The sequence below is a fragment of the Caenorhabditis elegans genome, chromosome IV (assembly GCF_000002985.6).
Source record: "Caenorhabditis elegans chromosome IV".
Taxonomy (NCBI): domain Eukaryota; kingdom Metazoa; phylum Nematoda; class Chromadorea; order Rhabditida; family Rhabditidae; genus Caenorhabditis; species Caenorhabditis elegans.
Window position 1 is genome coordinate 14728495 of NC_003282.8, and position 26734 is coordinate 14755228.

At 30.0% G+C, this 26734-nt stretch overlaps 2 protein-coding genes and 117 non-coding genes across 126 annotated transcripts; 63 read left to right on the plus strand and 56 right to left on the minus strand.

Annotated features, from left to right (window-relative positions):
* Positions 1–38: 38 nt before the first annotated feature.
* Positions 39–17190, plus strand: dbd-15 (the record flags this gene model as incomplete). Of its 8 annotated transcripts, none has more annotated exons than NM_001268894.3 (12): positions 39–92; positions 5854–6033; positions 6432–6548; positions 7017–7330; positions 7381–7501; positions 8258–8429; positions 9788–10114; positions 13137–13267; positions 13413–13498; positions 14033–14359; positions 15553–15674; positions 16839–17177. In NM_001268894.3, the coding sequence occupies 11 exons, from the start codon at positions 5856–5858 to the stop codon at positions 16963–16965; spliced, it is 2022 nt and encodes a 673-aa protein (NP_001255823.1). In that variant the 3' UTR covers positions 16966–17177. The 8 variants fall into 8 exon arrangements, 4 of the variants coding, with proteins under 4 accessions (NP_001255823.1, NP_001380112.1, NP_001255825.1 ...); NR_131647.1 differs by having other exon boundaries at positions 40–92; positions 16839–16965; NR_131648.1 differs by lacking the exon at positions 9788–10114 and having other exon boundaries at positions 40–92; positions 16839–16965.
* 21ur-3047 lies at positions 106–126 on the minus strand. The gene has a single exon (NR_060589.1).
* 21ur-14546 lies at positions 107–127 on the minus strand. The gene has a single exon (NR_060590.1).
* 21ur-11049 lies at positions 480–500 on the plus strand. Its single transcript, NR_060591.1, has one exon.
* 21ur-10740 lies at positions 1236–1256 on the minus strand. Its single transcript, NR_060592.1, has one exon.
* 21ur-12310 lies at positions 1317–1337 on the minus strand. Its single transcript, NR_060593.1, has one exon.
* 21ur-9612 lies at positions 1484–1504 on the plus strand. Its single transcript, NR_060594.1, has one exon.
* 21ur-2493 lies at positions 1863–1883 on the minus strand. Its single transcript, NR_060595.1, has one exon.
* On the minus strand, positions 1866–1886 carry 21ur-3088. Its single transcript, NR_060596.1, has one exon.
* 21ur-8109 lies at positions 2026–2046 on the plus strand. Its single transcript, NR_060597.1, has one exon.
* 21ur-1371 lies at positions 2385–2405 on the plus strand. Its single transcript, NR_060598.1, has one exon.
* Positions 2556–2576, minus strand: 21ur-12863. Its single transcript, NR_060599.1, has one exon.
* 21ur-8366 lies at positions 2562–2582 on the plus strand. Its single transcript, NR_060600.1, has one exon.
* 21ur-1775 lies at positions 3138–3158 on the minus strand. Its single transcript, NR_060601.1, has one exon.
* Positions 3139–3159, minus strand: 21ur-9809. The gene has a single exon (NR_060602.1).
* 21ur-4079 lies at positions 3435–3455 on the plus strand. Its single transcript, NR_060603.1, has one exon.
* 21ur-7714 lies at positions 3478–3498 on the minus strand. The gene has a single exon (NR_060604.1).
* On the minus strand, positions 3481–3501 carry 21ur-1349. Its single transcript, NR_060605.1, has one exon.
* Positions 4065–4085, minus strand: 21ur-438. The gene has a single exon (NR_060606.1).
* On the minus strand, positions 4066–4086 carry 21ur-10285. The gene has a single exon (NR_060607.1).
* Positions 4740–4760, plus strand: 21ur-3503. The gene has a single exon (NR_060608.1).
* 21ur-15166 lies at positions 4880–4900 on the plus strand. The gene has a single exon (NR_060609.1).
* On the plus strand, positions 4882–4902 carry 21ur-9994. Its single transcript, NR_060610.1, has one exon.
* On the plus strand, positions 4883–4903 carry 21ur-7055. Its single transcript, NR_060611.1, has one exon.
* Positions 5156–5176, plus strand: 21ur-13108. The gene has a single exon (NR_060612.1).
* On the plus strand, positions 5157–5177 carry 21ur-9720. Its single transcript, NR_060613.1, has one exon.
* Positions 5290–5310, minus strand: 21ur-12516. The gene has a single exon (NR_060614.1).
* 21ur-12941 lies at positions 5595–5615 on the plus strand. Its single transcript, NR_060615.1, has one exon.
* On the minus strand, positions 5642–5662 carry 21ur-11500. The gene has a single exon (NR_060616.1).
* 21ur-32 lies at positions 5720–5740 on the plus strand. The gene has a single exon (NR_060617.1).
* 21ur-12953 lies at positions 5825–5845 on the plus strand. Its single transcript, NR_060618.1, has one exon.
* 21ur-4301 lies at positions 6216–6236 on the minus strand. Its single transcript, NR_060619.1, has one exon.
* Positions 6567–6587, minus strand: 21ur-9203. The gene has a single exon (NR_060620.1).
* On the minus strand, positions 6633–6653 carry 21ur-5441. The gene has a single exon (NR_060621.1).
* On the minus strand, positions 6864–6884 carry 21ur-9693. Its single transcript, NR_060622.1, has one exon.
* On the plus strand, positions 7647–7667 carry 21ur-9511. Its single transcript, NR_060623.1, has one exon.
* Positions 7858–7878, plus strand: 21ur-9151. Its single transcript, NR_060624.1, has one exon.
* Positions 7871–7891, minus strand: 21ur-15551. The gene has a single exon (NR_060625.1).
* 21ur-5582 lies at positions 8158–8178 on the plus strand. The gene has a single exon (NR_060626.1).
* On the plus strand, positions 8504–8524 carry 21ur-1185. The gene has a single exon (NR_060627.1).
* On the plus strand, positions 8695–8715 carry 21ur-3259. The gene has a single exon (NR_060628.1).
* Positions 8984–9004, plus strand: 21ur-4246. Its single transcript, NR_060629.1, has one exon.
* Positions 8984–9004, minus strand: 21ur-4075. The gene has a single exon (NR_060630.1).
* On the plus strand, positions 9228–9248 carry 21ur-11440. Its single transcript, NR_060631.1, has one exon.
* 21ur-1102 lies at positions 9269–9289 on the plus strand. Its single transcript, NR_060632.1, has one exon.
* Positions 9270–9290, plus strand: 21ur-9974. The gene has a single exon (NR_060633.1).
* Positions 9742–9762, plus strand: 21ur-11219. The gene has a single exon (NR_060634.1).
* 21ur-1863 lies at positions 10659–10679 on the minus strand. Its single transcript, NR_060635.1, has one exon.
* On the minus strand, positions 10660–10680 carry 21ur-11038. Its single transcript, NR_060636.1, has one exon.
* Positions 10798–10818, minus strand: 21ur-5318. Its single transcript, NR_060637.1, has one exon.
* Positions 11119–11139, plus strand: 21ur-10036. The gene has a single exon (NR_060638.1).
* 21ur-13700 lies at positions 11123–11143 on the plus strand. The gene has a single exon (NR_060639.1).
* 21ur-2227 lies at positions 12809–12829 on the minus strand. Its single transcript, NR_060640.1, has one exon.
* Positions 12944–12964, plus strand: 21ur-1697. Its single transcript, NR_060641.1, has one exon.
* 21ur-13410 lies at positions 12945–12965 on the plus strand. The gene has a single exon (NR_060642.1).
* 21ur-9200 lies at positions 12949–12969 on the plus strand. Its single transcript, NR_060643.1, has one exon.
* Positions 13366–13386, plus strand: 21ur-3175. Its single transcript, NR_060644.1, has one exon.
* 21ur-1953 lies at positions 13682–13702 on the minus strand. Its single transcript, NR_060645.1, has one exon.
* On the minus strand, positions 14421–14441 carry 21ur-1184. Its single transcript, NR_060646.1, has one exon.
* Positions 14562–14582, plus strand: 21ur-1723. The gene has a single exon (NR_060647.1).
* Positions 14858–14878, minus strand: 21ur-12566. The gene has a single exon (NR_060648.1).
* Positions 15106–15126, plus strand: 21ur-5919. Its single transcript, NR_060649.1, has one exon.
* Positions 15181–15201, plus strand: 21ur-990. The gene has a single exon (NR_060650.1).
* Positions 15247–15267, minus strand: 21ur-5793. The gene has a single exon (NR_060651.1).
* On the minus strand, positions 15409–15429 carry 21ur-5454. Its single transcript, NR_060652.1, has one exon.
* 21ur-7320 lies at positions 15692–15712 on the minus strand. Its single transcript, NR_060653.1, has one exon.
* Positions 16028–16048, plus strand: 21ur-6310. The gene has a single exon (NR_060654.1).
* Positions 16191–16211, plus strand: 21ur-5984. Its single transcript, NR_060655.1, has one exon.
* On the plus strand, positions 16447–16467 carry 21ur-3407. Its single transcript, NR_060656.1, has one exon.
* Positions 16448–16468, plus strand: 21ur-7811. Its single transcript, NR_060657.1, has one exon.
* On the plus strand, positions 16520–16540 carry 21ur-11700. The gene has a single exon (NR_060658.1).
* Positions 16694–16714, plus strand: 21ur-13093. The gene has a single exon (NR_060659.1).
* 21ur-15422 lies at positions 16695–16715 on the plus strand. Its single transcript, NR_060660.1, has one exon.
* Positions 16698–16718, plus strand: 21ur-826. The gene has a single exon (NR_060661.1).
* On the plus strand, positions 16800–16820 carry 21ur-4214. The gene has a single exon (NR_060662.1).
* Positions 17191–17219: 29 nt separating the features above from the next.
* On the plus strand, positions 17220–17240 carry 21ur-2809. The gene has a single exon (NR_060663.1).
* A 190-nt stretch (positions 17241–17430) lies between these two features.
* Positions 17431–17451, minus strand: 21ur-9190. Its single transcript, NR_060664.1, has one exon.
* Positions 17452–18011: 560 nt separating this feature from the next.
* Positions 18012–18032, minus strand: 21ur-7272. The gene has a single exon (NR_060665.1).
* Positions 18033–18083: 51 nt separating this feature from the next.
* 21ur-4045 lies at positions 18084–18104 on the minus strand. The gene has a single exon (NR_060666.1).
* A 237-nt stretch (positions 18105–18341) lies between these two features.
* 21ur-11353 lies at positions 18342–18362 on the plus strand. The gene has a single exon (NR_060667.1).
* Positions 18343–18363, plus strand: 21ur-10585. Its single transcript, NR_060668.1, has one exon.
* A 238-nt stretch (positions 18364–18601) lies between these two features.
* On the plus strand, positions 18602–18622 carry 21ur-2840. Its single transcript, NR_060669.1, has one exon.
* Positions 18623–19681: 1059 nt separating this feature from the next.
* Positions 19682–19702, minus strand: 21ur-10894. Its single transcript, NR_060670.1, has one exon.
* Positions 19686–19706, minus strand: 21ur-5197. Its single transcript, NR_060671.1, has one exon.
* A 419-nt stretch (positions 19707–20125) lies between these two features.
* Positions 20126–20146, plus strand: 21ur-3702. Its single transcript, NR_060672.1, has one exon.
* On the minus strand, positions 20136–20156 carry 21ur-11579. Its single transcript, NR_060673.1, has one exon.
* Positions 20140–20160, minus strand: 21ur-5522. Its single transcript, NR_060674.1, has one exon.
* A 241-nt stretch (positions 20161–20401) lies between these two features.
* On the plus strand, positions 20402–20422 carry 21ur-4531. The gene has a single exon (NR_060675.1).
* A 217-nt stretch (positions 20423–20639) lies between these two features.
* On the minus strand, positions 20640–20660 carry 21ur-4320. The gene has a single exon (NR_060676.1).
* On the minus strand, positions 20646–20666 carry 21ur-5628. The gene has a single exon (NR_060677.1).
* Positions 20667–21119: 453 nt separating this feature from the next.
* On the minus strand, positions 21120–21140 carry 21ur-1747. The gene has a single exon (NR_060678.1).
* 21ur-1956 lies at positions 21121–21141 on the minus strand. The gene has a single exon (NR_060679.1).
* Positions 21142–21424: 283 nt separating this feature from the next.
* 21ur-1005 lies at positions 21425–21445 on the plus strand. The gene has a single exon (NR_060680.1).
* A 146-nt stretch (positions 21446–21591) lies between these two features.
* On the plus strand, positions 21592–21612 carry 21ur-3604. Its single transcript, NR_060681.1, has one exon.
* A 336-nt stretch (positions 21613–21948) lies between these two features.
* On the minus strand, positions 21949–21969 carry 21ur-524. Its single transcript, NR_060682.1, has one exon.
* A 419-nt stretch (positions 21970–22388) lies between these two features.
* On the minus strand, positions 22389–22409 carry 21ur-10675. The gene has a single exon (NR_060683.1).
* On the minus strand, positions 22393–22413 carry 21ur-4230. Its single transcript, NR_060684.1, has one exon.
* On the minus strand, positions 22395–22415 carry 21ur-15682. The gene has a single exon (NR_060685.1).
* Positions 22416–22766: 351 nt separating this feature from the next.
* On the minus strand, positions 22767–22787 carry 21ur-6946. The gene has a single exon (NR_060686.1).
* Positions 22788–23081: 294 nt separating this feature from the next.
* 21ur-5567 lies at positions 23082–23102 on the minus strand. Its single transcript, NR_060687.1, has one exon.
* 21ur-15303 lies at positions 23085–23105 on the minus strand. The gene has a single exon (NR_060688.1).
* Positions 23106–23341: 236 nt separating this feature from the next.
* Positions 23342–23362, plus strand: 21ur-5208. The gene has a single exon (NR_060689.1).
* Positions 23345–23365, plus strand: 21ur-2923. The gene has a single exon (NR_060690.1).
* Positions 23366–23716: 351 nt separating this feature from the next.
* 21ur-5878 lies at positions 23717–23737 on the minus strand. The gene has a single exon (NR_060691.1).
* Positions 23738–23841: 104 nt separating this feature from the next.
* On the minus strand, positions 23842–23862 carry 21ur-15056. The gene has a single exon (NR_060692.1).
* A 9-nt stretch (positions 23863–23871) lies between these two features.
* On the plus strand, positions 23872–23892 carry 21ur-7401. The gene has a single exon (NR_060693.1).
* 21ur-13740 lies at positions 23873–23893 on the plus strand. Its single transcript, NR_060694.1, has one exon.
* Positions 23894–24319: 426 nt separating this feature from the next.
* 21ur-2799 lies at positions 24320–24340 on the plus strand. Its single transcript, NR_060695.1, has one exon.
* Positions 24341–24547: 207 nt separating this feature from the next.
* Positions 24548–24568, plus strand: 21ur-5488. Its single transcript, NR_060696.1, has one exon.
* Positions 24549–24569, plus strand: 21ur-10661. The gene has a single exon (NR_060697.1).
* Positions 24570–24862: 293 nt separating this feature from the next.
* 21ur-2400 lies at positions 24863–24883 on the plus strand. The gene has a single exon (NR_060698.1).
* 21ur-13212 lies at positions 24867–24887 on the plus strand. Its single transcript, NR_060699.1, has one exon.
* A 29-nt stretch (positions 24888–24916) lies between these two features.
* 21ur-12665 lies at positions 24917–24937 on the minus strand. The gene has a single exon (NR_060700.1).
* Positions 24920–24940, minus strand: 21ur-6136. Its single transcript, NR_060701.1, has one exon.
* A 217-nt stretch (positions 24941–25157) lies between these two features.
* On the minus strand, positions 25158–25178 carry 21ur-6783. Its single transcript, NR_060702.1, has one exon.
* Positions 25179–25380: 202 nt separating this feature from the next.
* On the minus strand, positions 25381–25401 carry 21ur-13820. Its single transcript, NR_060703.1, has one exon.
* A 193-nt stretch (positions 25402–25594) lies between these two features.
* On the minus strand, positions 25595–26440 carry Y57G11C.499 (F-box domain-containing protein; the record flags this gene model as incomplete). Its single annotated transcript, NM_001136403.3, has 3 exons — positions 25595–26204; positions 26256–26345; positions 26400–26440. The coding sequence occupies 3 exons, from the start codon at positions 26438–26440 to the stop codon at positions 25595–25597; spliced, it is 741 nt and encodes a 246-aa protein (NP_001129875.1).
* Positions 25613–25633, plus strand: 21ur-11278. Its single transcript, NR_060704.1, has one exon.
* On the plus strand, positions 25615–25635 carry 21ur-6011. Its single transcript, NR_060705.1, has one exon.
* Positions 26441–26734: the final 294 nt, after the last annotated feature.

The following is a 26734-nucleotide window of genomic DNA, read 5'->3' on the forward strand; positions in this document are numbered from 1 at the left end:
ACAGTAGTTTTTTTTTCGCAATTAATGTTACAATTTTCAGAAAGCACCCGACGACCCGACATTTATAAATCGGCAAGCAGGACAGTTTAAAGGTTAGTGTTGTTTCTCCTAATTTTTGAAGTGCTAATGTTTCACTGTTTTACGTTAGATGTTTTACATTAATCTTGAAACAGACTTTATAAAAACCGGAGCATATTTGCTTGAACAAACATTTCCTCTGTTTCCATTTGTTTTCATATATTTTAAAAAATTTTGCTTTTTATAAAGTAGATGTAATTTTCCTTTTTTTTTAACTTGAAAAAATTTGTTTCAATGTTTTTTCTTAAAATAACCACAGTACTTCTAATTTTTTCTTAACCAAAAATTCGAATTTTTGAATCACACATTTTAATCTTTGAAATTCCAAAATATTGAAAATTCAAAATAATTTTCACCGTTTCAGTTGGTTTTCCTATAAGAAATGCTCACATCGTAATTAATTAAAAAACTTTTTTTAAAACTCAAATCAACTCTAAACTTTCTGATTCAAATCTCTGAAAAAAATTTTTAATACTGTATCAATACTATATTTTAAAATAAGCGAATTTTTCTCATTTTAGAGGATTATATTTAAAAAGAAAGATAATTAATTATGTAGAATTGCAAAAATGTGAAATCTGATCAGTTAATTTTAAAGAATTTGCAATTGGAAACTTGAGAAGTAGAAAAATATTTTAAATTTAAAATAATTTTACAGTTTCACGGTTTTTGTAAAAATTTACAACATTTCACAAAAAAATGTTGTATTTTATTTATTCAAAAAAGTACCTGTTTCCATATAATCAGCTTTAAAATTTCCCCTAAATCATTGCATAAGTGTCGAGATTATTATCTTTTCTTCACCTTTTTTCCCCGGGGGATTCTTGATCGAAAAGCATCTGGAGACTGTAGAAAAAGTGAGAGACGCAGACACAAAAGTGCCATAGTTTTTTACACACATAGCCATGTGAAAGCGAGACAAGTGACAGATTTTATTAATTAGTGATCGTTCGAAATTAGAGGCAAAGGGGGGGGGGGGTTTCTAGATTTCGAGGCTTCTAGACGCAAGTTTTTTGGTAGAGATATTCATCTGAAAGCTAACCAACCTTGAATGTTGGTTAGTTGTTCAGGTAGACTTTCAAATTGTTTCTCTTTTTTCATTCATTAATGCTTTTCGATGAAACTTTTTTTTTCTTTCTGAAGTCAGGAGTTCTCAACCTATACACCAAGAAAAAATATCGAAAGTTGTAGTATCAAAAATTTTTAAATAACATATTTTAACAGTAATTTTTTAAAATAAAAAATTAGAACTGAACAGAGTGTTACGTCTAAAAGTTGTTATATTACTTGAAACTTTGAAACAGAAAAAACCTAACCAACTACTAAACTTAAGGTGTAACCTATTTTTTTGGAAAATGTACAATTTCAAAAAGTTAACATAATTATAATACAAGTAAAATGATGTTTATGACATGTTCCTAGTTCAAAATATTTCTGCCACCACGGTATACTACATAGTAACTTGAAAATTGAAACAATTGTTTTGAAAAAAAAATTGCACTGTTTGGTATTGCTATTATCTTCGCGCAAGTTAAAGTTTTTATTGATCATGTATTGGGGGGGGGGGCAACAAATAATATACTCAGATTTTTCCAGAACTGGCAAAATTCACAACTAACTGCTACAAAAAATTTTAAAAAACCCAGTTTGGCTCATGTCTCTTAAAAAAATTTCTTTCTGAAAATCTAAACCTTTTTTGCATTTAATTTTTAGAGGTACACATTCAGCCAAACGGGTCAAAATTTTTAACAATGTTCATTTTTAAATGCCTTTTAGTAAATTTATTTTTAATTATCATATGGTTATTAGCAAAAATGGACTTATTCAAGTTTTATGTGAACATATTGAAACAGCAGATATTTTGTTTTTCCAAATGAGACATTTTAAACTCAAGTTTTTGACTGTTTTATGAAGTTATTATCACTTTAAGTTTCGATTCTAACATGCTTTTTGATTGATTCTTACTCAACGTACTTAAATAATGAAAATTTTGATTAATTTTCGAAATACCTATGTTATATTCAAGTTCAATATATTTTTGGAATAATTCCAGCAGTTTTCTAATAGAATTCAACCCGATTTTTTATTGTTATTTTTGTAAATAAGTCAAGGTATTGAACATTTGCCTACTAAAGTTTTTTCAGAAAAATTAAATATTTCCAATTTCAAAAATTCAGTTTTTGATTTGGTTTTTTAAAAATCTTTTCGAGTATAGAGCAAAGTGGCTGGATATACGTTAATTTTTGTAAAACTTTTTGTTACTGTTACACTAACTCCATAATTGGTTTGGAAATCTTCTTATTTAATGGAAATGCTGCCTATTGAAAAATAGTTTTTGTATTTTCTAAAATCTTATAGGGTTATTTAAGTAATGCTGCAAAATGTATCTAATACATATTATGACATCACACCCAGGTGCACCTGTATTAAAAAAAACATGTTTTAGTTACTATATTTCTCTAGATTTTTCAACAAATTTTTGCTTAACGGTAGAGCAAACATTCTTGAAAAATCTGAGTTTTTTAAGTAAACAAATTAAAACGTAATTTGCAAAACATTTATAGTAATTTCTCAATTTTCATATTGTTGAAAGTCTAAAAAATTTAAAGATTATAAGATAAAAAATGACAATTTTCTGTGGCTTCTGAAAAGGTATGATTTCTCGAGAAAAAAACCTTCTGTAGATATGAATCTGAAATTTCGAAAGATCTGTTTCATGTGAATCTCGTGTCCTTCTCCCTTTTCAGTTGTAACATCCATTCTCCAATTCCCGTTAATTCTGTATGTGTGTACCGCCCTTACTAGAATATACACACGGTGACTAGATATGAGAATGTTTGTACATGTATGCAAATGTATGCACTTCTTCTTCATTTCAATTCATTTGGTTTTCCTTTTCTTTTTTTTCTTGTTCTTTTTGGTATTTGCTTGTAACCGTACTTTCAAGTTGAAGCTTCATGGCTAAAATTGGAGAAAGTTTTGCAACTTTTTTGCTTTCTTTTCGCCATTCTACCGTCAATGTAATAGATGTCTACAAAAAAAAGTTTTCGAGAATAGGTTTTTCACAACAAATGTATTGAATTTATTTTCCGGTATGCTTAAAAATTTAACAAATTTATGAAACAGTAAAATTTTTAATTTCAGTATTCGCTGAAAATGTATAAAATTTTGTTATAGGTTCATCTTTAAAAAATTTTCAATTTGTTTTAAATTATTGGTAAATCCAAAAAACCTCACTTTCAGACAAAATTTAAAAATAAACTGAAAGTTAATTGCTTTTCAAATATTTGTAATTGAAAAATTTCTTTAAATGTTTCGAATTGTCAAAAAATTGTGCTGCGAATATTTAATTTCAGTGACAGAGGGACCACGCCAAATCAAATAATTTTATTTTAATTATTTATTGCTCTTAAACTATGAATAATATGAAAATAAACGTATCAGGAATATACCGACAACATGAAACAGTAGATTTTATTATGAAGTCTCGTTTTCAGTCATTTCTGTTATAGAAGCGATTTCTTTTTCATTGTATACATGTAGTGTGATTTCTGATTTTTTTTTAAAAATAATTTTTCTCAATGTTCACATCTAAGTCATATACCAAAATCAAAAAATTGCATGTTTTCAACTCTATAGTGCCTTCTAATTCTAAGGTATCATTTTCGCTAACTTTTTTCGTTAAAAAAAATGCGAAAACAGCGAAATTCAATGTATACTAGAATGCAGGTCAGAAAACAAAACTGTCAAATTGTTTTCAGTTAAAAAAACCACATTTTAATATTTTCCAAAAGCGCTAGAAAGTTATACTATCCATTGTTCGTGAATATGTTAGTTTCCGAAAGCACTTTACATTTTTTTTCAATTTTTGAAAATCAAAGAATTTCGTCTTGCGTTTCCTTTTCTCTAGTGCTCATTGGTTCTCATTACTTGAAACCGTTTAAAAAACAGATAAAACAGATTTCAACAGATATTTCAATTCCTTTGACCCACGCAATGAATGATGAATAAACGTATCAGGTATATAGGTATATAGCGACAATATGAAACAGTAGATTTTTTAGGAAGTTTTATTTCCAACCATTTCCATTTTAGTATTGGTTTCTTATTCTTTTGCTGTGATTTATGATTTTTTTTTCTTCTACATTTACTCAAATTTCCCATCTTAGCCAAACATTTGCAATTTCAGAAGAAAAGGTCTATAATCTTTGATTCAAGACCACATGAATCATTCAGTAGAAAATCTCGAAAAAGGCCATCTAACCTCGAAGAGGAAAGTGTTGTAATCTTGTTCCAATACCTGTTCACCTTCATAATAATTTCTCGAAAAGCTTCATGAGTCATGGTATTTTCTAGATTCTGTCTGTGGTTCTTTTGGCCCATTATTACAGCATCCTGCTGACAGATGTAAGAAGGTGAACAATAGAAGATGACGGGGGAAAGGGAGAGGAGGTGGACTGTTCTTCTCGCTTTTTAAATCTCGTTCGATGCCATTTCGGTGTGTTGGTTTTCTATGTTCCAATTGATAGTTTTGGTTTTTACAAACTTTTTCTTGCTTTCTGGAGAGGAAATAGTTCATCATTTCAAAAATCATTTAAAAAATGCCAAAATTTTACTGTTTCAAGTTGTTGATTTTCAAAGCAACAAGTTACGTTGTTCAATCTGTGAGTCTTGTTCTGTGAGTTCTTTCGAATTTTCAAAATTTCGAATTTGAATATTAGGCGTTTCAATTGTAATTAAAGCTTCACAGGCGGCCACTGTTACACCAAGTACATAAAATTTGCAATTTTCGTTTCAGTCTTATTTTAACTCAGTCTAACTCATAGTTAACAATTAATTTGAGCTATTCCATAAAATTGCAGAATTATTATTTAAAAATATTGTTCTACCTTTCCAAAACTGTTTAAAAATGGAGAATATTGTTGGTCATAACCGTTGAAAAATGATTCATGCACTATAAAAAACTATTTCGCTTCTTGTGCAAACTTTTTGTGAAATAAAGTTTTTATCTTAAAAAAAATCTTTAAATTTACTGTTTCAAGTTTTTTATTTTGAAAACAAAAATGTTGGTAAAGAATTAACATATGCAAATAAGTACGAATGAATTTTTCGATTAGTAAAACTGAATCAGAGTCGCGTTAAAATTTGAGTTATACAGGCCACAACTTTCAATCCAAGTTTCAAAAAACTTCCAGTTTTCTTTTTTCTATGGATTTTCTTGAAAACATATTATTAATTGCTCAAGAACTACCGACTTTTTTATAAACATTCTGAAACGGCCCAGCCCAGTTTAATAAGTTTTTTGACATTTTCTGATTGTTTGATAGGGTTTATTTATTAATAGTTTTACGCAGGACTGTGTTCTTCGAAGCCTATTTTTTCATACATTCGCTAACAAGCCTTATAAATTTCGCAAAACAAAACAATTCTCGAACAATAATTTAATTTTAAGATCTACTGGAAATATTCAACTTGTTTATGACTTTTTCAAATTTCAAAATTTTTGAATGGTGTGCTTCTGATCACATACTAATTTCAGTCATTAAAAAATAAATTCCTAGTTTCTTGTTGTTTTTCGAATTAACTAATTCCAACTGTTTCGACTTCTTTTTAAAAGATTTATGCTAAAGAGACAATTTAATAGAACTTCATCTTTAGAACAATCTGTTTTCAAACTCTTCTAAAAAAATACTGTCTTGCAATGTTTCAATTTTTCTTTATACTTTTCCCCTTTCCACATACCTACTTCTATAGAAAAACGGTCAAAAATTTCAGATATGCGAGAGAAGTACCACCGGACATTTCTGTTTCTCATTCCATTTCTAATATCTTCAGTACATTGCCAATTATCTTGTCATCGAATACCAACTTCATTTTGTTGTACTTCAAGAATACGGGATCAATGTCCAGAACAGTGTGCTTCAGTCCAATGTGGCACTGATTTTATTCATAGTTGTGAGTTTTACAGGGCTTTAAAAATTATTTGGTACGAGGATTCTTGTACGAAAATGTTACAATTATTACTACCGCCTGCCTAGTGGGAAAAAAAACATGGATTGCACAATTTTTATATCAAATTTCCTTTATATCAAATTACAAAATGAATTTTAATTTAATCAAATTTGCTAATAATATTTGCAAAAAAATTGAGGCTGTCAATAATGTAAATCAAAGAAAGCATTTAAATAGACTTTTTGAAACAGTGATTTTTTTGCTTTTTTAAGTTTAACTCCAGCGGCTTTAGAGAATTGTTTTGTTTGATTTTAAGAAAATAAAAAGGTTTTCATAAAAGTGCATCTTTCTCCGGTTTCTACTACTCTTTGAATCAATATAATTTTTAAATTATTTTACAGTATTCTCAACTGATGGTTCTCGACGGCCGGCACCAAGCGGAGCACACGATGGGAATGCAAATATTGGAGGAACAGGAAGTGTGGATAATTTGAGATCTGCTTTCGGATCCGCTGGAGGTTAGTTCGGATGTTTTTTTAGATTTTGGAAGGTATTTAGTGATTGCAATTGGAATCTCATAAACTAGTAAAGATAATGAAACAGTGTGTAGAAAGAAAGCGGGAATACTTTTGGTGTTGTGTGCTGCATTATATTCACAACTTGAAACAGAATATTATTTCAAGATTAAAATGCAATTCGAATTTTGCGAATTTTACCAAATTCTGCTTTAGGTAGCTGCGAAAACAAAAGAATATGATGTTTATGATAATTAATTTTTAGTGAAGTTTTCCATTTTTAAATTAACAGAAAAAAACGAAATGTCTCCACATTTAATGAAAAACCAACATACGATAATGGAAAAAAAAATCATGTACTAGTTTTCTTGTGATTTTGAAACAATAATCATATTTTTATGTTTATTTGCAGTGAGAACCTAACCAATAACTTATTTAGCTTTCTCATAACCTAGACTATCCTAATTTCAGATTCCGATCCTTCCATAACCTCGTTTGAAAAACCCGATCAATCTGTCCCAGGAGCTGCCACGTGGAATTCCAACTCTGGAGATGCAAGAATCGGAGCACAGAAAGCAACAACTACTCCAGCTCCAACTGGATTCCCTACTCTTATTCCATTTTCCTCCGAGCCCTGGACCACTGGAACTCAGACTCCACTGGCTCCTGCTGCAAGCTCTGCAGTTCCAGAAATTCAAGCACCAAGTAGAATTCCAGGTCCAGAGCTTCCAGTGAGAATCCCGGCTCCAACGATGAGCCCATGGAATCCAAGTTCTCGAAGGAATGTATGTTACTACTAACTACGTTTTTTTCAGTTACAGTAACCATTTTCCAGGCTCATCGACACCGTACAACACCTGATCCAAGAATAATCCGTCCTCCAGAGTCACTCGTAGTTATTGGAGATTATGATGAAGATGAACCTCCGTCTGAAAATGCAGTGGTTGACTCACCTCGTATGTGTTTTATTTTTTGAGTTTTATTAACTTTTAGGTTGAAACTGGAATATGGCAAAAAAATGAGTACTGGAATTTAAGAGTAATTTTTTTTAATTGCAGTTTCAAATTTTCCATAGAATAGTTATACTCATGAAAAATCCAATAGATTTAATAAAAAACCCAATGGATTCAACATTCTTGTTCATTTTGTAATCCGTTTCCCAAATCTGACACTAATTTTCCAATGATTCTTTTCAAAAAAAAATGTTTCAACTTGTCTAAATACGATAACATTTTTTTCAATTTTCAAATCTAATTTAATTTTTTTACTATTTCAAGCATATCATTTTTGTCAGCTAACCACTTGACTTTAATGAGCTTACGAGGGCATTTTTTACTCCCTTTTTATTGAAAACTAGTTTTTCCAAACTTAAAAAAAGTCAAAGTTGAACAGTGATAATTTAGTAAGAAGTTTTCTTTGATCTACTGTTTCAGAATGATGATTTCATCAGCCTCACTTCAATTTACTTTTAGAATCATGGATTTATAAGAGTCAATTTATAGAAATTTTGAAACAATTAGGACTTTTAGAAAACTATTGAACTTTTCATTTTGCAAACTTTTTTCCACTGTTTTTCAATGTTGATAAATGTGATCAAAATCAATTCATTCATTCGATTTTATTTATCGATTCCAAATAGTTTAACTTAAAGATCAATTCAAAGACAAAATACTTCTTCAATAAATTTCAAATAAAAAATCTTACATTTCCAGAACCATTTGTGACGTCACCTCCTCCAGCTCAACCACTCTTCCCTCAACAGACTCCACCCCCACCTGCATCACCTCTTATCAGTAACAGTGGAGATGTATTTGCAAGATCAAGGAAGGAAATAAGTGGAGCACCGGATTCGGAGCAACAATCTGGAAGTGCTGCGACATTGAGGTGAGCAGGTCATTTTTTGGGAATTTGTCTGTTTCAGGTTAATGGTAAATATAGGTTTGAAGGTAAAATGATATTGCATCCAATTTTTTGACATTTATTAAAACTTCTTTTCAGATATCATAAGTTTAACTTGCCATAAAAAATAGAAAATTATCAAAAACCTTAGTATCACAGCGCCAAAAAAGGAAAAAAGGAAAGTATTTAAATTTGTTTTAAAAGTCTGTTTCAATTTCTCGATAAAATAGGATGCAAATATAAAAGTTGGTATCCATGATATATAATGACCAAAATGTAATAAAATACACCATCGTTAACTTTGTTTGAAATGGGCAGAATTCTAGTTTTCAAAACAGTTTTTTTTGAGAAACAGAAACGTTTTTTGCGAAAGAAACCCTATCTTTTTAAAGTTTTTCGAAGAAATGTATAGGTTTTATAACAAAGTTTGCATTCCAATTTTTGACAAAAAAAAACATTTCTAATTGTAAGAATATTTAATTTTTTAAAGTAGTATGTTTTATGATCTTGATAAGAATGTATGCAATTAAAACAGTTGATATCCAATGTATATATAATGACCAAAATGAATTAAAATACCACGTCGTTAAATAACTTGGTTGGAAATGGACAGAATTCTAGTTTTCAAACCAGTTTTTTTTGAAAAGCATACAGAACCCTTTTTTTTCCAAAGTTTCTCAAAGAAATGTATAGTTTTAATAGCAAAATTGGCACTCCAATTTTTGGCAAAAAAAAAACATTTTTAAGAACATTTTTTAGATTTAAATTTTAAAAAAAGTCTGTTTCGTGTTCTTGATAAGAATGGATGCAAATATAAAATTTGGTAAGAAAATAATTCGTCCAAAACGTATTAAAATACACCATAGTTAACTTGGTTTGAAATTGCCAGAATTCTAGTTTTCAAAACTTTTTTTTTAATTTTCGAAAGACATATTTCTGATGAACATTTTTTGCAAAAGAAACCCTTTTTTCAAAGTTTTCCGGAGAAATGTCCAGCTTTTTTTTTATACTATGCACTTTTCGGTTTTCTTAGCTCTTAGCAGCCGACCGTTAACGGGCCATATACGTTTGAGTTGTTAAACCTGTCAACAGTCGGCTGCTGGAAACTTTTCGTGTGAAATCAACTTTTTTAAAATGTCTTTTCAATAGCTTTCGAAACTAATGAGACTTGATCAAATAATAATTATAATTCAGAGCTAATTTGAAGCTATTTGTGATACTCACAACAAATTTCGAAAAACAAATTTAATTACTGTTTCAAAGATACCGTAATGCAATCAAGTGAAAACTATATTGATAGAGCGTAATTTTCAAACAGAATAAAAAATATTTCTGAAAATCAGAGACTCATCGGTAATATCATCAAATCCATCATCAATTCCCTATCTTGTTCGCCGTTTCTCATCTCGAAGCTCCTCCCCTTCTTTTGCTCATTCTCGAGCTCATCATCGTCTTATCTGCCGTCTCACTACACCTGGCCGCCTTGCTTGTAATCGTCCAATTTCCCGACTTTACAAAAATCGTTACGTCACACCGCCTAAATCATGGAATCGACCGGATGTTCGGAAGACGAGTCCGTTGAGAATTCGCAAGAAAAATTTTGCGACGACTAAAATTCATATCACTCCGTTTATGGGTGAACTTGCGAGAAAACGACGGAAATTAGATAGGTTCGAACTGTTGAGCATGTCGATTTACGGGGATTAAATGCATGTTTTGGAATGGTGGATGCACTGCAATTATCTTTCAGGGAGAAAAGTGTTAACTATTACAAATTGGAGCTTATTTGTGCTTTTTGTATACAATTTCAAAAGACAATGTATATAGAAATTCAGTCGGAAATGCATTTTATTGTTGAAAAATTATTTTTCAAAACATCACTGTTTCAAGTGTGTTTTGAATATTTAACAATTCAAAGAAATATCAAAGTTTTCAGTGTTGTGACAATATTTATCATTCTTTAAAACTCTGAAACTAATTGAATTTTTGAAAAACAAACAAATGTTTGTTGATTCATTAGATCTTTAAAAAAATAAACTATAAAAATAGGAATAAACTCAAATTAATAGGTGTTAATAAGTTTTTAATCATCGCCTTGAAACCGCAAAAAAAATTTAATGGAAATTTGCTCTTATTCTAAATCTGTTTTTATAAAATTATTCAGTCGGATAGCTCATTCGAAAAATTTTCAAATTACAGAATTAATGGTTTTATTTGGATTAGAAGGATGTATTAATGGTTTTGAACTTATAATCAGTTTTTAAAGTGGACATTCTGAAATTGTATTGGAATTTTTCCAAAATTCCAATTCATGTTTCAAAGATTTTTTGGGAAAAATTGGTTCGAACACTTTATCTGCTTTAAAGGAGAAATATTAATTTGAAATATTCAGCTCGGTGTTAAACAATTGTGTTGAAACTGCAAGTTTTTTGTAATGTTTTGCTCAAAATTACGTTTGTCAATCGATTTTTTCCGGAAATGCGATAAATATTTTTTAAAATTTATTTTTCAAGAAATTATTTTTAACATTCTGAAAGCTTCAATGAGAATTTTTGAAAAAGAGATGTTTAGAAAAAACAAGTTAAATCTGAGTTGAAAATTGTCAATTGTTTTCTATTGAAAAATTTTACTGTTTCAAAATATTTAAAAACTACAAAGTTAGTTTAAATTTAGTTTGTCGATCGGATTAATTTTTGAAATATATGAATTACCAGCCGTTCGCACGCGCTGAAGCGCGTGCTCCGACTGGCGTACTCAAAATTGAAATCAAATTCTAAATTTTCTAAGCCTTCTTTGCAGATGGAACGTTTTTTCCCTGGTTACCGGAAATTTTTGAGCAACATAAATATTATATAACTAAGTCCTGAGCAATTACAACTTAAAACCTCAAGTTTCCTGGAACTATTTCTAAATTTCTTGAACCTATAATTTTCTCTATGTTCTTCAAATCATATGAAACATTTTCCGGTCCTTTCCGAAAGTTTTTGGCGAGCGTTTCTGAAAATTATAACAATTTTTGATATTTTTTTAAAATTATTGAAACTTCAGAATATTCTAGGAGTATCAAAACTTGAAGAAACACCGTCACGCGCAAATGCATACACTTTTTTCAACGCGCTGCGTGAAAATTCCTCTTGCGATTTCAAAGTTTTTTCCCGCCATTTCAATGTCCAATGGAGCGCGGGGTCGAGCCAGAACCCCGTGTAGAACTTTGCAGAAGTTTCTTGAATTTTTCCACGAAATTGAACATTTCAGAATTTTATCGAATTTTTTAGAGAGTTCTGGAACATTGCAGACTTTTCCCGATTTTTCTAGAAAATTCTGGACCATTCCAGAACTTTCTCGGATTTTCTAGAAAATTCTGGACCATTCCGGAATTTTCTCGAATTTTCTAGAAAGTTCTAGAACATTGCCGATTTTTCCCGATTTTTCTAGAAAGTTCTGGAATATTCCAGAATTTTCCCGAATTTTCTAGAAACTTCTGGAACATTGCAGACATTTCTCGATTTTTCTCAGAAATTGGAATTTTCCGCCAAAATTGTTTTTCACTGAAAATTTGAATTTCCCGCCAAAATTGTTTGCACTGCAAATTTGAATTTCCCGCTAAAATTTTTTTCACTGAAAATTTGAATTTCCCACCAAAATTTTTTCACTGAAAATTTGAATTTCCCGCCAAAATTTTTTTCACTGAAAATTTGAATTTCCCGCCAAAATTTTTTTACTGAAAATTTGAATTTCCCGCCAAAATTTTTTTCACTGAAAATTTGAATTTCCCGCCAAAATTTTTTTCACTGAAAATTTGAATTTCCCGCCAAAAATTTTTCACTGAAAATTTGAATTTCCCGCCAAAATTTTTTTCACTGAAAATTTGAATTTCCCGCCAAAAATTTTTTTCACTGAAAATTTGAATTTCCCGCCAAAATTTTTTTTCACTGAAAATTTGAATTTCCCGCTAAAATTTTTTTCACTGAAAATTTGAATTTCCCGCCAAAAATTTTTCACTGAAAATTTGAATTTCCCGCCAAAATTTTTTTCACAGAAAATTTGAATTTCCCGCCAAAATTTTTTTCAAGGAAAATTTGAATTTCCCGCCAAAATTTTTTCACTGAAAATTTTAATTTCCCGTCAAAAATGTGGGTCTCACCACGAAGGGTCTCACCACGATGGGTCTCACCACGAAGGGTCTCACCACGATGGGTCTCACCACGAAGGTGACAGGCCCCGCCCACAACTCTCACTGACTTTGGGTGTGACGTCACAGACTACAAAGACTACATAGACTACAAACTATGGACAGACGAACTGTATTTTTTTATATATAAGTAATGATTTGTTCAATTTTGAAATTGAAAACTTTTTTTTAATTATGAGTTCATTAAATATAACTAGCAAGACTGAAATCAAGTTTATGAAATACACATACTGAACATGTAAGAAAATTTTTTTTTAACTCCTGTTTCATAAACTACATTTTTTGGTATAAGAAAACACTTGCATAGTTCAGTAAGATTTGTCACTCGGCAAAATTTTTCTTGTATCAAGAAAACTATGGGCGAAAAAAAATCACCATATTACAAAAATTGCATGAAACATCGTTTCTCAAAGTATTCACGGTCTCACCGGTGTTGGTTAACTTTGCACTAACAATTCCCAATTTATCTCCATATAACCCTAAATTCCAATAAATTTCAGTGGTTCATCTCACGAATGGAAGGTGTCTATAATTCCACGTGGACAGAATAAAAAACCGGCAAATGTGAAGTCAATTCCACCATTTACAATTGATGGAAAAGCTGATGAGAGGTTTAATAAATTTTATAGAAGTAAGTGGGAACTTTTGGAATTTGAGAAGAAAATAAGTTTGAAAAAAAATTTATTTTTCAGTGTAAAGGTTTAATTAAACCGACTTAAATGTTTTTGCTACTGGAATCACTCTGATATCGTTTTTTTTAAATTAAAATTTTTCAGCAATTGACAGTGTGATAAACAATTTGGATTTGACAAACGGAGGAAATTTACACGAAAGGGAGGGTGAACCACAAATACGATTAGAGGTAGGTTTTTGGTGAAACGTATTAAAAGCGACTCAATGGGGGCTGAAGGACTAATGTTAATAATTGGGTATTCTAGATATAGAGCATGTGAAACGGGAAAACAAAATATTTTCAACTTTCAAAAAACTGCACATTTTGTAATATTCTTACTTGTAAAAGTTTTTTCCGAAAATAATATATCTAGAAGATGAAGTATACAAAGGAGTATGCTTTGTTTTTCGTAACATTATTTAAAATGTTTTTGAAACAGTCACTTTTTTACCGAAAAAAATATTTTTGTTCCTGGAAATTTCAGAAATTATTTAGAGTTTTTGGAAATTCTTTATAGAAGATTTTATGCATATATTCCTCTCAATAATAATTACCTAACTAATTAGCAATAAGCAGTAGGCGGGGCCATTCTTGTTGATTGGTCGCCATTTTCCTGATGGATAAGAAAGTTTTTATGCTTTCTGACCCTAATTTGTTCGACTAACAAAAAAGGACCGCCAACTTTTTAAGATTTTCATTTTTCAAATATATTTTTCTTTCCAGGGAAGCACTGGAAACTCAAAGGATCTATCAGTAGAATCATCTGCAGCTGTAATAGTACCCCGTACTACTGTAGCTCCAGGTGTTACTAATAAAGTCAGTGTAATACCATTCCGTCCACTACACTTTACTGCTCCACCGAGAAACGGTCCACCAGGAGTTGCTCCGCCAAAAGGAGCAGCTGGAAATGAACAATGTGGTGTTTCTCCTGATTTTACTCCGTGTGTTAGCAATGAAATTGCGAGTAAATCACTTTTAGAATGTTGTAAACGAAAGAATTTACCTGCTGGATGTCAACAATTATGCAGATATGATATTACACAGACAGAGGTGAGATGATTTTAATGTTTTAAATTATTTTCTTGTAGCAAATTAATAATTCCATTTATGTGCTGCTATATGGTTTTGCTGAATATATTCAATTATTCGTATCTAATTCAAAAGAATCGTAAAGTAGCAAAAATTACTTCTATAACTTTTTAAAAACAATTTCACATATGTCTCATAAATTCTTTATTTTTTTAACTTACATTTCTGTAGAGAAAAACAAAAAAGAAACTAAATCAGTGGCAACTTTAAAGAACTTGGAGCAACTTTTTGAAGAAAATAAATAATTAGTCAAATTTTTCAAATCTAAAATCGGCCGAGAAAAGACTCCAAATTTCCAAAACAAAGTTCAGAAGCTGTTTTCATATTTTGTGAGATTCTAGAACTAGAAAAATACTTCATTACAATCAAAAATTTTCACTGTTTCAGATTTTTTTTTTAATTTTTTTAGTCAATTGTACAATTTTTTTTATTCTTAAATTTTTTTTCTCAAAATTATTGAAGTCATGTGCTTGCCTGTCGTCTATTTTTTCAATGTTTTACTCTCGAAAAACTAAAAAGTGAAACGGGAGGAATACATTTTTGTGCCTACTTGAACACTTTAAAATATTGAAAAATTGTATCATATTGCTTTTAAATAGTTTAATTTTTAGGATTACAAAATTTGAAAAGCCCAAATTATTTGTGCTTTTTACAATCTTTTCATGTTTCGCGTGCACCATAAATAAATCAAAATTTTCTCATTTCAATTCAAGCAGAAAAAAATATCTGAAATTTGCTGTTTCACACTTTTGTTATGAAAGCAACTTATTTCCCAAAACCGGTTTGTTTCGTATCCGCAAAATAATAAAAATACGCATTTTCTTGAGAATTAAATCTTACTTTGGAAATGCCTTATACCTTTGAAATCATTGTGACCAAAAAAAATATATATATTCTAAACTTTTGCTGAAACGGTTTTTAATTTTGACTCAAAACTCAAGATGTGATTAATTTTAATTGTGATTTCTGGATTTCTGTAGCGCATTGTCGCGTAGTTCCTGTCTTTTCAAGCCAAACACTTGCTATGTATAACAACATTTTATTTGTTCAACTTATTTTCAAATCTTTATGAAACACGCCACAAATTTCAATCTTACACTTACATTTTATAAATCGACAGAATTCTTAACTTCCACCAAGAAAATTATTTTCAGATCCGTGCTGCAATGGACCGTGGACAATGTGGAATATTTAACGTGGCTCCATTCTTAGAATGTGCATCACAGGGAAAAGATAATTCAGAGTGTTGTAGGCACAGGGGAATTGTTCAGAAAACGTGCGTGATTTAATTTTTATAAAAATGAAAATGCACAAATAGTGTTTTGAGTTGGAGTTAGTTTTAAGGCAACGTGGTGAAACAGTAGAAATTGGTACTTTGAATTCTCATTATAAATCATTTTAATTTTCAACAATGTGTAAAGCAAACAAGAAATCAAAATATTAAAGTCAAATCACAAAACATACATTTGTTGACTTTCAAAATTTTGTTATTTATTTAATTCTTTAACATTTCGAGGGTTTCTTTCTATTTATTGGTTTTATTATAGAAGGAGTTTTTATACGAAAAAAATATCAGAAATTTGCTGTTTCACACTTTTGTTATGAAAACAACTTATTTCCCAAATGCGATGAAAGAAATATCGAAAATTCTATAAGTCAAGTGAGGGAACAATCTGAATTTTTTTCGCAAATTTTCGCAAATAAAACTTTTTCCAAAACCATAATATTTTTGTATAAAAAATTCATCCGTTTCACAGTACTGATAAGATGACTCACCTTTTAAAATTTTCAATTCACACCCAATCTTTCATCATCGTAAAAATTAAATTTTGAAAAAAAAAATTTTTCAGTTTTCCCAGCAAATAGGTCATTTATTCAAACCCAAAATTTCTGGTTTTTTTATAAATACAAATTGGCTAGTGTTACTATTTTATTTGCGGGATTTTTCTCTCTTCGAAACTATTAGTTTTCTAGATATTAAATAATTTTTCTAATAGGTATACTGTTTGACTGTGTTGTTATTAGTGCAGCCTCTTATCAAAAAATAATTCATCAAGCTAAAATCAGAAAACTTTGCTATTTCACTATATTGATAGCTTAACCTACTTTTTAAACTTTTACTATGTTCATAAAAATCATCATTTTTAGGGTAAAAATTTAGAAAAATTAAAGTAATCTCAAGATTTCGAGAAGTTTCCTCATTTCTTCCTATTTCCATACATTTAAACTTATTTATAATTAAAAACGTTTACCGTTTCAGATTTTCAAGAACAATTCTGGTATCAAAAACGATAATTAATTAGTATTCTGTGCCTTGGCAAAAATGAAATTTCGGTTTTTTTTCTTCGTAAATCTGCTGTTTCAAATAGTTATTATAAAAAGTTCACACAGAACATATTGTTTAAATCCATTTTTTCATTGAATTTCAAATTTATTGCAGAGGACCCCAATGTGAGCAATTCTGTCGTCCGGCTCAAGGACTTTCATCTCTTGGAGTTCAGCATATTGTATGTGGAAATGCAGTTGGTGATATGCTTCATTGTCATCATTCTGGTGTTCGAATTTAATTTTAATTTCTGTTTCAAATATTTCTGTATATTTTGACAATTCTCTAATGCCATAATCTTTCAATTTTCCCAATTTGTTAAAAAATTCTAGTCATTTTTCAATGTACTCATTATTATTCCATTTTCATTTTTGCTGTGATCTCTGATTTCATTCGTAAAGTTTATTTTTAAGGTAATTTTTTTCATTACAAGATTTTCAATAAATTATCATTTTCACAATGTTGATATATTTTGCATTTGGAAAACTGAATCAATGTGAATCTGAAAATGTCCTATTTGCCGTAAAATTTCCAAAAATATATTTATCTCATCATTGAGATGCCGAGTTTCTGTTCACAGAAATGTTTCGTGTTTATACCTTATTTGTAGTATTTGCATAATGTTTCGATTGAAATTTGTGGTGTTTTTTTATAATTAAACACCTCTTTAATTTTATAGGACTGCATTTTCTGATTGATCATATCTAAATCTAAAAACTCCAGTGTACTGAGTCAGTTTGCTCAAAATACTTTTCAAGACTTTGTGAAACAGACAAATTTTTGATGTATTTATTTCAAATTTAAAAATTCGGCAAAAATTTCGGTTTTTCCATGAAAAATATTTTCAGATCAGTGCTGCAAACGATAATTTAGAAAATTCAATGTGTCTTAATTTTAAAATGTGCATCACTTGAAAAGATTTGTCTTCTTTAGCTTTTTGACTGATTAATTTAATCAATTAATTTAATCAATACTTTCAATTAGGAAACGCTTTGAAGAGTTTAAAATTTGAATTGGTCAAGAAAAAGCTGTAGAGATGAAATTTCAGAAAAAATAAAAAATCTACCTTCAATTGTTCGTTTCAAATTTCAATTTTTATTTTGATTTTTCCTTTTTTTTTTTCTTTCCTGACTTTTCACTGTCCTAAAATAAATTTACAACTAGACTCTCCCAAAAATGACTATTTATATGTTTATAGTAACTGCATGATGAGAAGGCATTGTGATCTGCAAATAAGAAAATTAAATCAAACTTGGAGCAATGTTTTCTGGAATAGGTTAGTCTCAAAATGGTTGAATTGCTGGAAAATTGAAATCCGAATTCCCGCTTCGCCAATGTGGTCAAGTTGAAACAGAGTGATGCCTAGCAATGAAATATGCATTGACTATTTTTATGTGGAACTTCTTATATTAACACATTGAAACAGTTTAAAATTTGAAATAATTTGCACCGCCAAAACACATTTACAATAGGCATTGTGCGAGTTGGATTTGGTAATATAATGCTTAAAAACTCTCAAAAACGTTTTAAATACTATTTCTAAAAATTTTGAAGTGCGATAAATAGTAAAAATGTTTCTGCATGTAAATAATAAACTAGGCATATTCAATTACAGAATTTCTCGTTTTTGTCTTTGAGTTTCTGAAAATAACATTTTTAAACACTTTTTTGATATTTTTGTGTGTTTTTATGGTTGGAGTTACAGTTTCAAATTTCATTTTAAATTTAAACAATCTACAAAAAATTACTATTAACTTTCACAAATTAAGAAAAAACCGATACAAATCTAACCTGTAAAATTCTAACATGTACGTTAAAAGCAAAAAAAACTGTTTCAAATATTACATTTGAAAAAAAAATTAAAACTTCATTTTTAATCGGGCACAATTTTTCTCGATGTCAGCACTCCGTAAATCGACACAAATCATCTCTACCTGCGCCCCGCCCCTTGGGTCCCGGGATGTCTGTGTCTCTCCAACTATCTACACTCTCTGTACCGGTAATACTTTAAATTCCTGTCGTCAGCAACTTTTTTACACAACAACTTTTCTGAATCCTAGAGATATTGAGGTATTCTGGTGTTTAAGCAGACACACTACACGGAACTTATTCAGAAACCAGATGTGTGTTGAATATTTAGTATTTTTGGTGCTCCAAAAAACATCAAAAGATATCAAATTTTTCGTTAAACGTTTGTTAAGCACTGCAAATTGCCGCATTTGCCGAGCTCGGCAAATTTTGAGATTTGCCGCACACCCTGGTTGAGTTCACATTTCATTTTGTATAAATGAATTCTACACTCAAAATTAGGGGTGGCTAGGGCTGTACATATCGGCGTCCGGTCGTCCAATTTTGACACCACCGGACGCACTGCGTCCGGTTTTGGGGTAGGTTTCCACGGCGGCCGACAATTTCCGAGTTTCGCCACTCACTATACTTAATCAGCAATTTTATAGTGAGTGGCGAAACTCGGAAATTGTCGGCCGTCGTGGATAGCTACCCCCAACCGGACGCATGTGCGTCCGGTTCGGACGACCGGACGTCCGGTTGTACAGCCCTAGGGGTGGCAATGGGTCGCAACGGGTCGACCCGCTCCAACTTTAAGCATTAATTGTAGCGACCGCGATGAACAAATCATCGACCCCGAATGTAAATTTTAGTTAGGGGGCAACACTTATTTGATTTTCAATCTCAAAATGAAGACCCTATTGTTGGCGGAGCTGCTGTAAAATAGGCGGGTCGACCCGTTGCGACCAGGGCTGTGCGGCTGTCGGCTGGCGCGGCCAAAATTTTGGGATTTTCGGCTGGTAGCACCAGCCGACAGCCGACTGATAAATTTTTCTCGGCTGGCGCCGCCAGCCGACAGCCGAAAACATCAGCTAGCCGCACAGCCCTGGTTGCGACCCATTGCCACCCCTACTCAAAATAATAAAACTGCTAGACGCCACGCAGTTTTATTATTTTGAGTACTGTCGAAATCAATTGTCATAAATAATATGTGAGCGTTAATATGAACATGTTGAAACAGTTGATGAAAAATGTTTTGAATAATTAATTTATGGGTTTACTTCTTGAATAGTTTTTGGTTTGAAAATGACAATTGTTTATTTGAATTATTTGGATTTTATCAAAATGAGTGCTGACTTCTATTAAGGAAAATGTTTACTGTCGTGATAAAAAAAGATTAAAATTATCCTAATTGGTTTTTTTACCAATTATTCTTAGAAACTGGTAACTTTAGAATTATATTATTGAGCTAGAAATCTCTTCTATGCTCTTTATTTTTCCTTAAAACAAAATAAAAAATGAAAAAAAAAACATATTCTGTCCCTAAAGTCTTTTTAAAAAAAAGAGACACCTTTCATGAAACCAATTTAAATGGTTCAAAAATAAACAACTATTCGGATTATAAATGGATTCCAGTAGTAGGCACCAATTGCCACACTCCACGTAGAACTACTTTTCTGAACTCTTTGAAACAGGTGAAAATTTTTGCGAAAATTTTTTGAAGGGACTGTGGAATAAAGTGAACTATTTTGTGAAAATAAGTTTCAACAATTTAACTTTACCTGGAAGTTTTCAAATAAACGCGCTGAAGCAATCCTTTTTTCACTACTTTTTTTTACTATACATTTTCAAACACTCAACATGAATTTAAAATTTCAGAATTTATATATTAAGTGAACGTATCCGAATCCGTCATCTTAAGGTTTAAAAGAAATATTTAGACTTTTCTTTGAGAAATAAATAAACACTTTACTGAAGTTTGAACGGTAAAATTGAACGGTAAGACTAGTAAATCGAAATTTCGTTTAAAAAATCAGCAAGTAAAGCAGTGGAAAGGAGCGGAGGTAAACCCCGTGCGACAGTGTTACAAAAGCTACGCTCCGCCCCACTTTCTGTGCGACAAAAATTTTTGCATAATTTGAGGATCTATCATAATTGTCATAGATAATGCGTGAGTGTTAATATGAACATGTTGAAACAGTTGATCTTTTTTTTTAATATTAAATTTATGGGATTACTTTTCGAATATATATATATATATATATTGGTTTGAAAATGGTAATTGTTTATTTTAATTTTTTTTGTATTTTATCAAAATGAGTAAGTAAAATTTTAACTCTCTCAATATTAAAATTATGAAAAAAACCGCATTGATTTTCTTTCAAATTATTCTTTAAGACTAGTAACTAGAACTATATTATTGAGTTAGAAAAGTTGCTACGTACATTTTTTTTTCTATGTTCTTTATTTTTCCTAAAATCCAACTAAAAAAGGAAAACTAATTGTCTTTTATCCCTAAAATCTGAAAAAAAAAAAACGAAAAAAAGAGACACCTTTCATAAAACAGTTTAAATGGTTCAAAAATAAGAAAATACCAGGAATATTAATGGGTTCTAATAGCAGGAACCAATTGCCACGCTCCACTTAGAGCTGCTTATCTGAACATTTTGAAACAGTTGAAATTTTTTGTGCATTTTTTTTTTGAAAAGGGAGTTGAATAAAGTGAACTGTTTTGTGAAAATTGATACTAATAAAGTTTCAGAAATTTAACTTTACCTAGAAGTTTTCAAATAATTATTATTACAATTTTAAAAAAAAAAATTTTTTCTCAAATAATTACAATTTTTTTTTCAAATTTTGACTATACATTTTCAAACACTCATTATGAGTCTAAAACTAGAAAATTTATATATTGAATGAGCAAATTAGAATTCATCATCTTAAGGTTTTAAAGAATTATTTAGACTTTCCTTTAAGAAATAAATAAAAACTTTACTGGAAATGGAACGGTTTTGAAAATGGTAAATTATTTCAACCGTTTCAACATGTTTTTATTTCCAGTTCCACTTGGCATATTTGCTGAAAGAATGCAGAAATTATGCGAAAAAGGAGAATATGAATGAAACGAAAAGTTTGTTCATTTTTTAAAAGAAAATTTGAAAGTGGTTACAGAATTTGAATACCTTAAATTACTTTCAAAATTTATTTATCGATCCTTGAATTTTGCAAAAATTTTTGTCACACAGAAAGTGGGGCGGAGCGTAGCTTCACGGGGTTTACCCCCTGTTGATTTTTTCAATAAAGTTTCAATTTTACTTGTCTCTTTCTTTTTTTTCGAATGAAAACGTTATCAAACTCAAAAAAACGAAAAAGACTATTTAGAAAAAGCGAAACTTCATTTAAATAATCAACAAGAAAAGCAGTGCAAAAGGGGGATTCTGATTAATAATTAAATTCATTGTCACAAATAATGCGTGAGTGTTAATATGAACATGTTGAAACAGTTGACCTTTTTTCTTTTTTTTTAATAATTTGTGGGATTACTTTTTGAATATATATTTTGGTTTGAAAATAACAATTTTTATTCAATTTTTTGTATTTTATCAAAATAAGTAAATAAAATTTTAACTCTCTTGATATTAAAATTATAAAAATTATCCTAATTGGTTTTCTTTCAAATTATTCTTTAGAACTATATTATAACGGTACACAAACTGCTACGCAAATTTTTTCTATGTTTTTTATTTTTCCTAAAATCTAACTAAAACATGAAAAAACGTATATTCTGTCCCTAAAGTCTTAAAAAATCAAAAAAAAAAGACACCTTTCATAAAACCAGTTTAAATGGTTCAAAAATAAGAAAATACCAGGAATATTAATGAATTCTAATAGCAGGCATCAATTGCCACGCTCCACGTAGAACTACTTTTCTGAACTCTTTGAAACAGTTGAAACTTTTTTGCGAAATTTTTTTGAAGAGAGTGTGGAATAAAGTGAACTGTTTTGTGAAAATTGACACTAAGAAAGTATCAACAATTCAACTTTACGTAAGTTTTTAAATAAACGCGCTGAAGCAATCTCCTTTTTCACAGTTTTTTTTGACTATACATTTTCAAACACTTATTTATGAATTTATTTATGAAATTATATTTATGAATATGAATTTAAAACTTCAGAATTTATATATTAAGTGAACGTATCCGTATCCATCATGTTAAGGTCTAAAACAATTATTAGGACTTTTTTTTTGAGAAATGCATAAAAACTTTACTAGAATCGGTATTAAAAATAGTATTTATTCTAAACAGAATAGTGAAACAATTTTTTTTTAAATTTATCCAAACTGAAACTTTTTTATTTCAAATTTAATTTGTTTAATTTGATAAACCAGCTTCCTTCCACTAATTTTCCTATTAGTATTGCATCTGAATAGGTTTTCCTTCAAAAACCTGGAATTTCGGTACAAAATTGAGAAAGTATATTTTAACTATTTGTTCATCAAAAATTTGAAACAAAAATAGATGAAAACAACACAAGTACAATATCGGACAAAATTGTGAAACAATTTTTAATACGTCATTCGATATAGAACTACCGTACTTGTTTTATTATTCATTTAACAAACATGTTGAAACTGTTTAAAAAATTGTGTTTTTAAATATTCAAATTTGAAAAAAGTATATTCAGTCACATTAGCACTAAAACAGTTATCAACTTGTTTTACTTGTTTGAAAAACTGAAAAGAATTTTACTTGAAACAAAATGTTTTTGAAAAAATTATTTCAACTGTTTCAACATGTTCATATGAACAGATTTACTGGTTGGTGTATTGGTGCTATTGTCTTTAATACAATAAAAATCAAAGAAAGCGTCAGAGAACATTAGATTTCACGCTTTTATTTCTTTCATTTATTTCTTACACACACTGGTTTCAGCTGACTGAAACACGTTCTGGATCCCAAGGGGCTCCGCTTGAAGTTCCATTGATTCCTATTAGGTATCAATACCCCTTCCGCCAGAAATGGAACTTTTATTGAAAATTAAATATTTGCGCTATACAAAAAGACTTTTTTTTTGAACAATTTAATCACTTTAATTCAGCAGAGAACCTAGCAGCATTACGATGATAACAATTTTTTTTAACTTTTCTAGACACAAGCACAATTCAATTAGTTCATTTTAAACGAAATTGTGAAGCAATTGTTAATGATTCATTCTATATCCTACTACCGTACTTGTTTCATTATTTATTTAGCAAACATGTTGAAACTGTAAAAAATTTAAAATTTCTTCAAAAATCGAAAATATTTTTGACTGTTTCATCATGTTCATATAAACAGATCCACTGGGAGTTTTACAATTTTTTTTTCGGTGTTTCCATAAGAGAAATGAAACATTTTTTGTTGAAAACTGTTCAGATGACTACTTTTTATTTAAATTAGATGTTTAAATTGACAAACCTGTACTTCTTCTATTAATTTCTCAACTAGATCTCAATTATGACAAAATTTCTTCATGAAAATTGAGCAACATTGTTAAAAAGTATACTTTAAAAAAATACTCAAAAAAACAACAAAAAAAAATTAATTTCACAAGCTGAAACTTCCTCTTATTTTTTTTTGAGTATACATTTTCAGACACTCATTATGAATCTACACAGTACCGTAAATATTGAGAACTTGTTACATAATTTAAAAGTCTAACGTTAAGAATGATATTAATAAAGTCTTAACTGGAAAATATTATTTAAAAAAATCTCAAACTGTTTCAACATGTTCATGTAAACAGATTCACAGAAAAATTTTTAATTGGACGAAATTGCAATATGTTCAAATTTCTTCATGAAAATTAAGTTTTTATATGCTCAGGTGCATATGTTGAAATGTTTTTTTCTTTAAAAAAAAGCTAAAAGAATTACTAAAACTTTTGTGTGATAAATTGGAACATTTTAGTTACTGGAAATATAATATTTTAGAAAAAATATTTCAACCGTTTCAACATGTTCATATAAACAGATCCACATGGGAGTTTGCCAATTGGTGCCTATTGCTAGAATCCGATAAGAAAGAAAAGAAAAATTACAGTATATATAAATTAAAACTTTATTTCTGCAGTTTTCAATAAAATCAATATTAACTTTTAATAATCTTTTAAACTTATGAAATGTTGCGGTAAACAGAAAAAATGCTGAAAAGCCAACGATGGTTAAAATTAGTTATTTTTGACAGCATCGTGAAACAATTTTTATTGAAACATTTACACGATTTTTACTGGAAATGAAACATTTTAGAAAAAATATTTCAACCGTTTCAACATGTTCATATAAACAGATCCATATGGGAGTTTGCCAATTGGTGCCTGTTGCTAGAATCCGATAAGATAGAAGAGAAAACGCGTTTTTGTTTCATTCATTTTTGAAAATAAAATCAATATTAATTTTTAAATAAACTAATTTTAACAGAATAGTGAAACAATTTTTGTTGAAAATGCTTCCAAACGCAAAGTTGTAAATTTCACTTTTTGTATTTCAAAACAAAATGTCTAAGAATCTATTTTGAAATTTTTTTTCAATTTTTTTAAACCAATTATTGTGATCTCTCGCACTATCCAATATTCTTGCATCAGAACAGATTTAACAAATATTTGCTAAAAACAGGCAGAGGAAAAGTGTCATACCTATAATTAGTTTTATTCAAAAGAATAGTGAAACATCTTTGGTTGAAAATTTTTTATACTGTTGTGTTTAAAAATTGATTTTTAATTTGATAAGCCAATTACCGTACCTATTTTTGCGTACTTTGACGGTATTGCATCTGGGTGGGTTTTTCAAACAAACAAATTTAGTAGGAAAGGAAATGCGGTACACAACTTTTTCCCATTCGTACCAAAAATTCAAAACTACCGTAAAAAGTTTGTTTCAAAGACACGTTGAAACTCAAATTTTCATATTTGAGACTGAATATTATCAGTTACTGTTGTGTATTGAGCGAGAGACAAGGAGAGAAGTCGTTTATTACAATAGGTGTGTTGCGTTTGGAAGCATTTTCAACAAAAAATTGTTTCACTATTCTGTTAAAATTAGTTTATTTAAAATTAATATTGATTTTAAATGAAAAATTGGAGATAGTAGACGAAGCCAGCCAATTAACATTTGCCTGTTTCCATTGGTCCAATTCAAACAAAGCATCGATATCATCGAAATAAGAGGCTGGCCACTTTTTCCAGTTGATCTCAATTTTTTCGAGAACTCCAGGTTTGAAGAGAGACAGAATATCGATTACATAATCAGACTTCACTTCTGCGAGACGGACTTTTTTGGTTTTAAATTGCTTTTCCATGATCGAATTCTTCTTCATCCACTCTACGACTCCGGTTTCTAATGTTTCGATACGTTCCGAACTGATGAACGTATTTCCAGAAATTTCGAATTCATCCAATCGAAGTTTTCGGTTCTTCATCACTATGGCGAAATCATCCAAAAACGAATTCAATTTGTCTTTTTTGATCAATTCATCCTGGCGACCGTCGCATTTCGCATTACAACCGGACTCGTCATTCTTATAGGTGAATGAGACATTATCCAGGCACAGTGACAAATAATACATATTGAAGTGCACGCCCACTTTCTTGAATCCAAGATCTTTGCTATAGATCACATCTCGCATTTGACGGCACACTTTGGAGAGAAAGCATCTGAAATTAAAATTTAAAATTATTTGAAAACTACAAAAAATAAGTGAATGCCTATCAATTGGCTCCCTTTGCTCTAAGAGATTGTCCACAACTCCGTGAACCACTACCGTTGGCATGCGGCTGAGTGATAAACCATTGAAGCTGAAAATATGATAAACTTTAATGAAAAACGGGTAAGCGATGAGGAAAACGAACATTTTGATCGAATTCAACTCGTCCTTCAATTTCTCCTCCATTTTCACAGTGATTTCGTTGAAATTCGTAGTTTTCTGAAAAATAAACTATTTAAATTGTTAAATTTCATTGAAAAACGCATAGAAAGTCGCGCAAAATGAAAAATAACTCAAAAACAAAACAAATTAGCGGGAAACTGGCTCACACTGATCGTCAAATTAAATGCCAGGTACGCAGTTGTGTATTGCGTACTTCGCCATCTACCGTAGTCAGATTATTTTTAATCAATTTCTTCGATTATCAACTAAAAGTGTGAAATCTGCAGGAAAATCGATCAAAATGCTGAGAAAAAATTC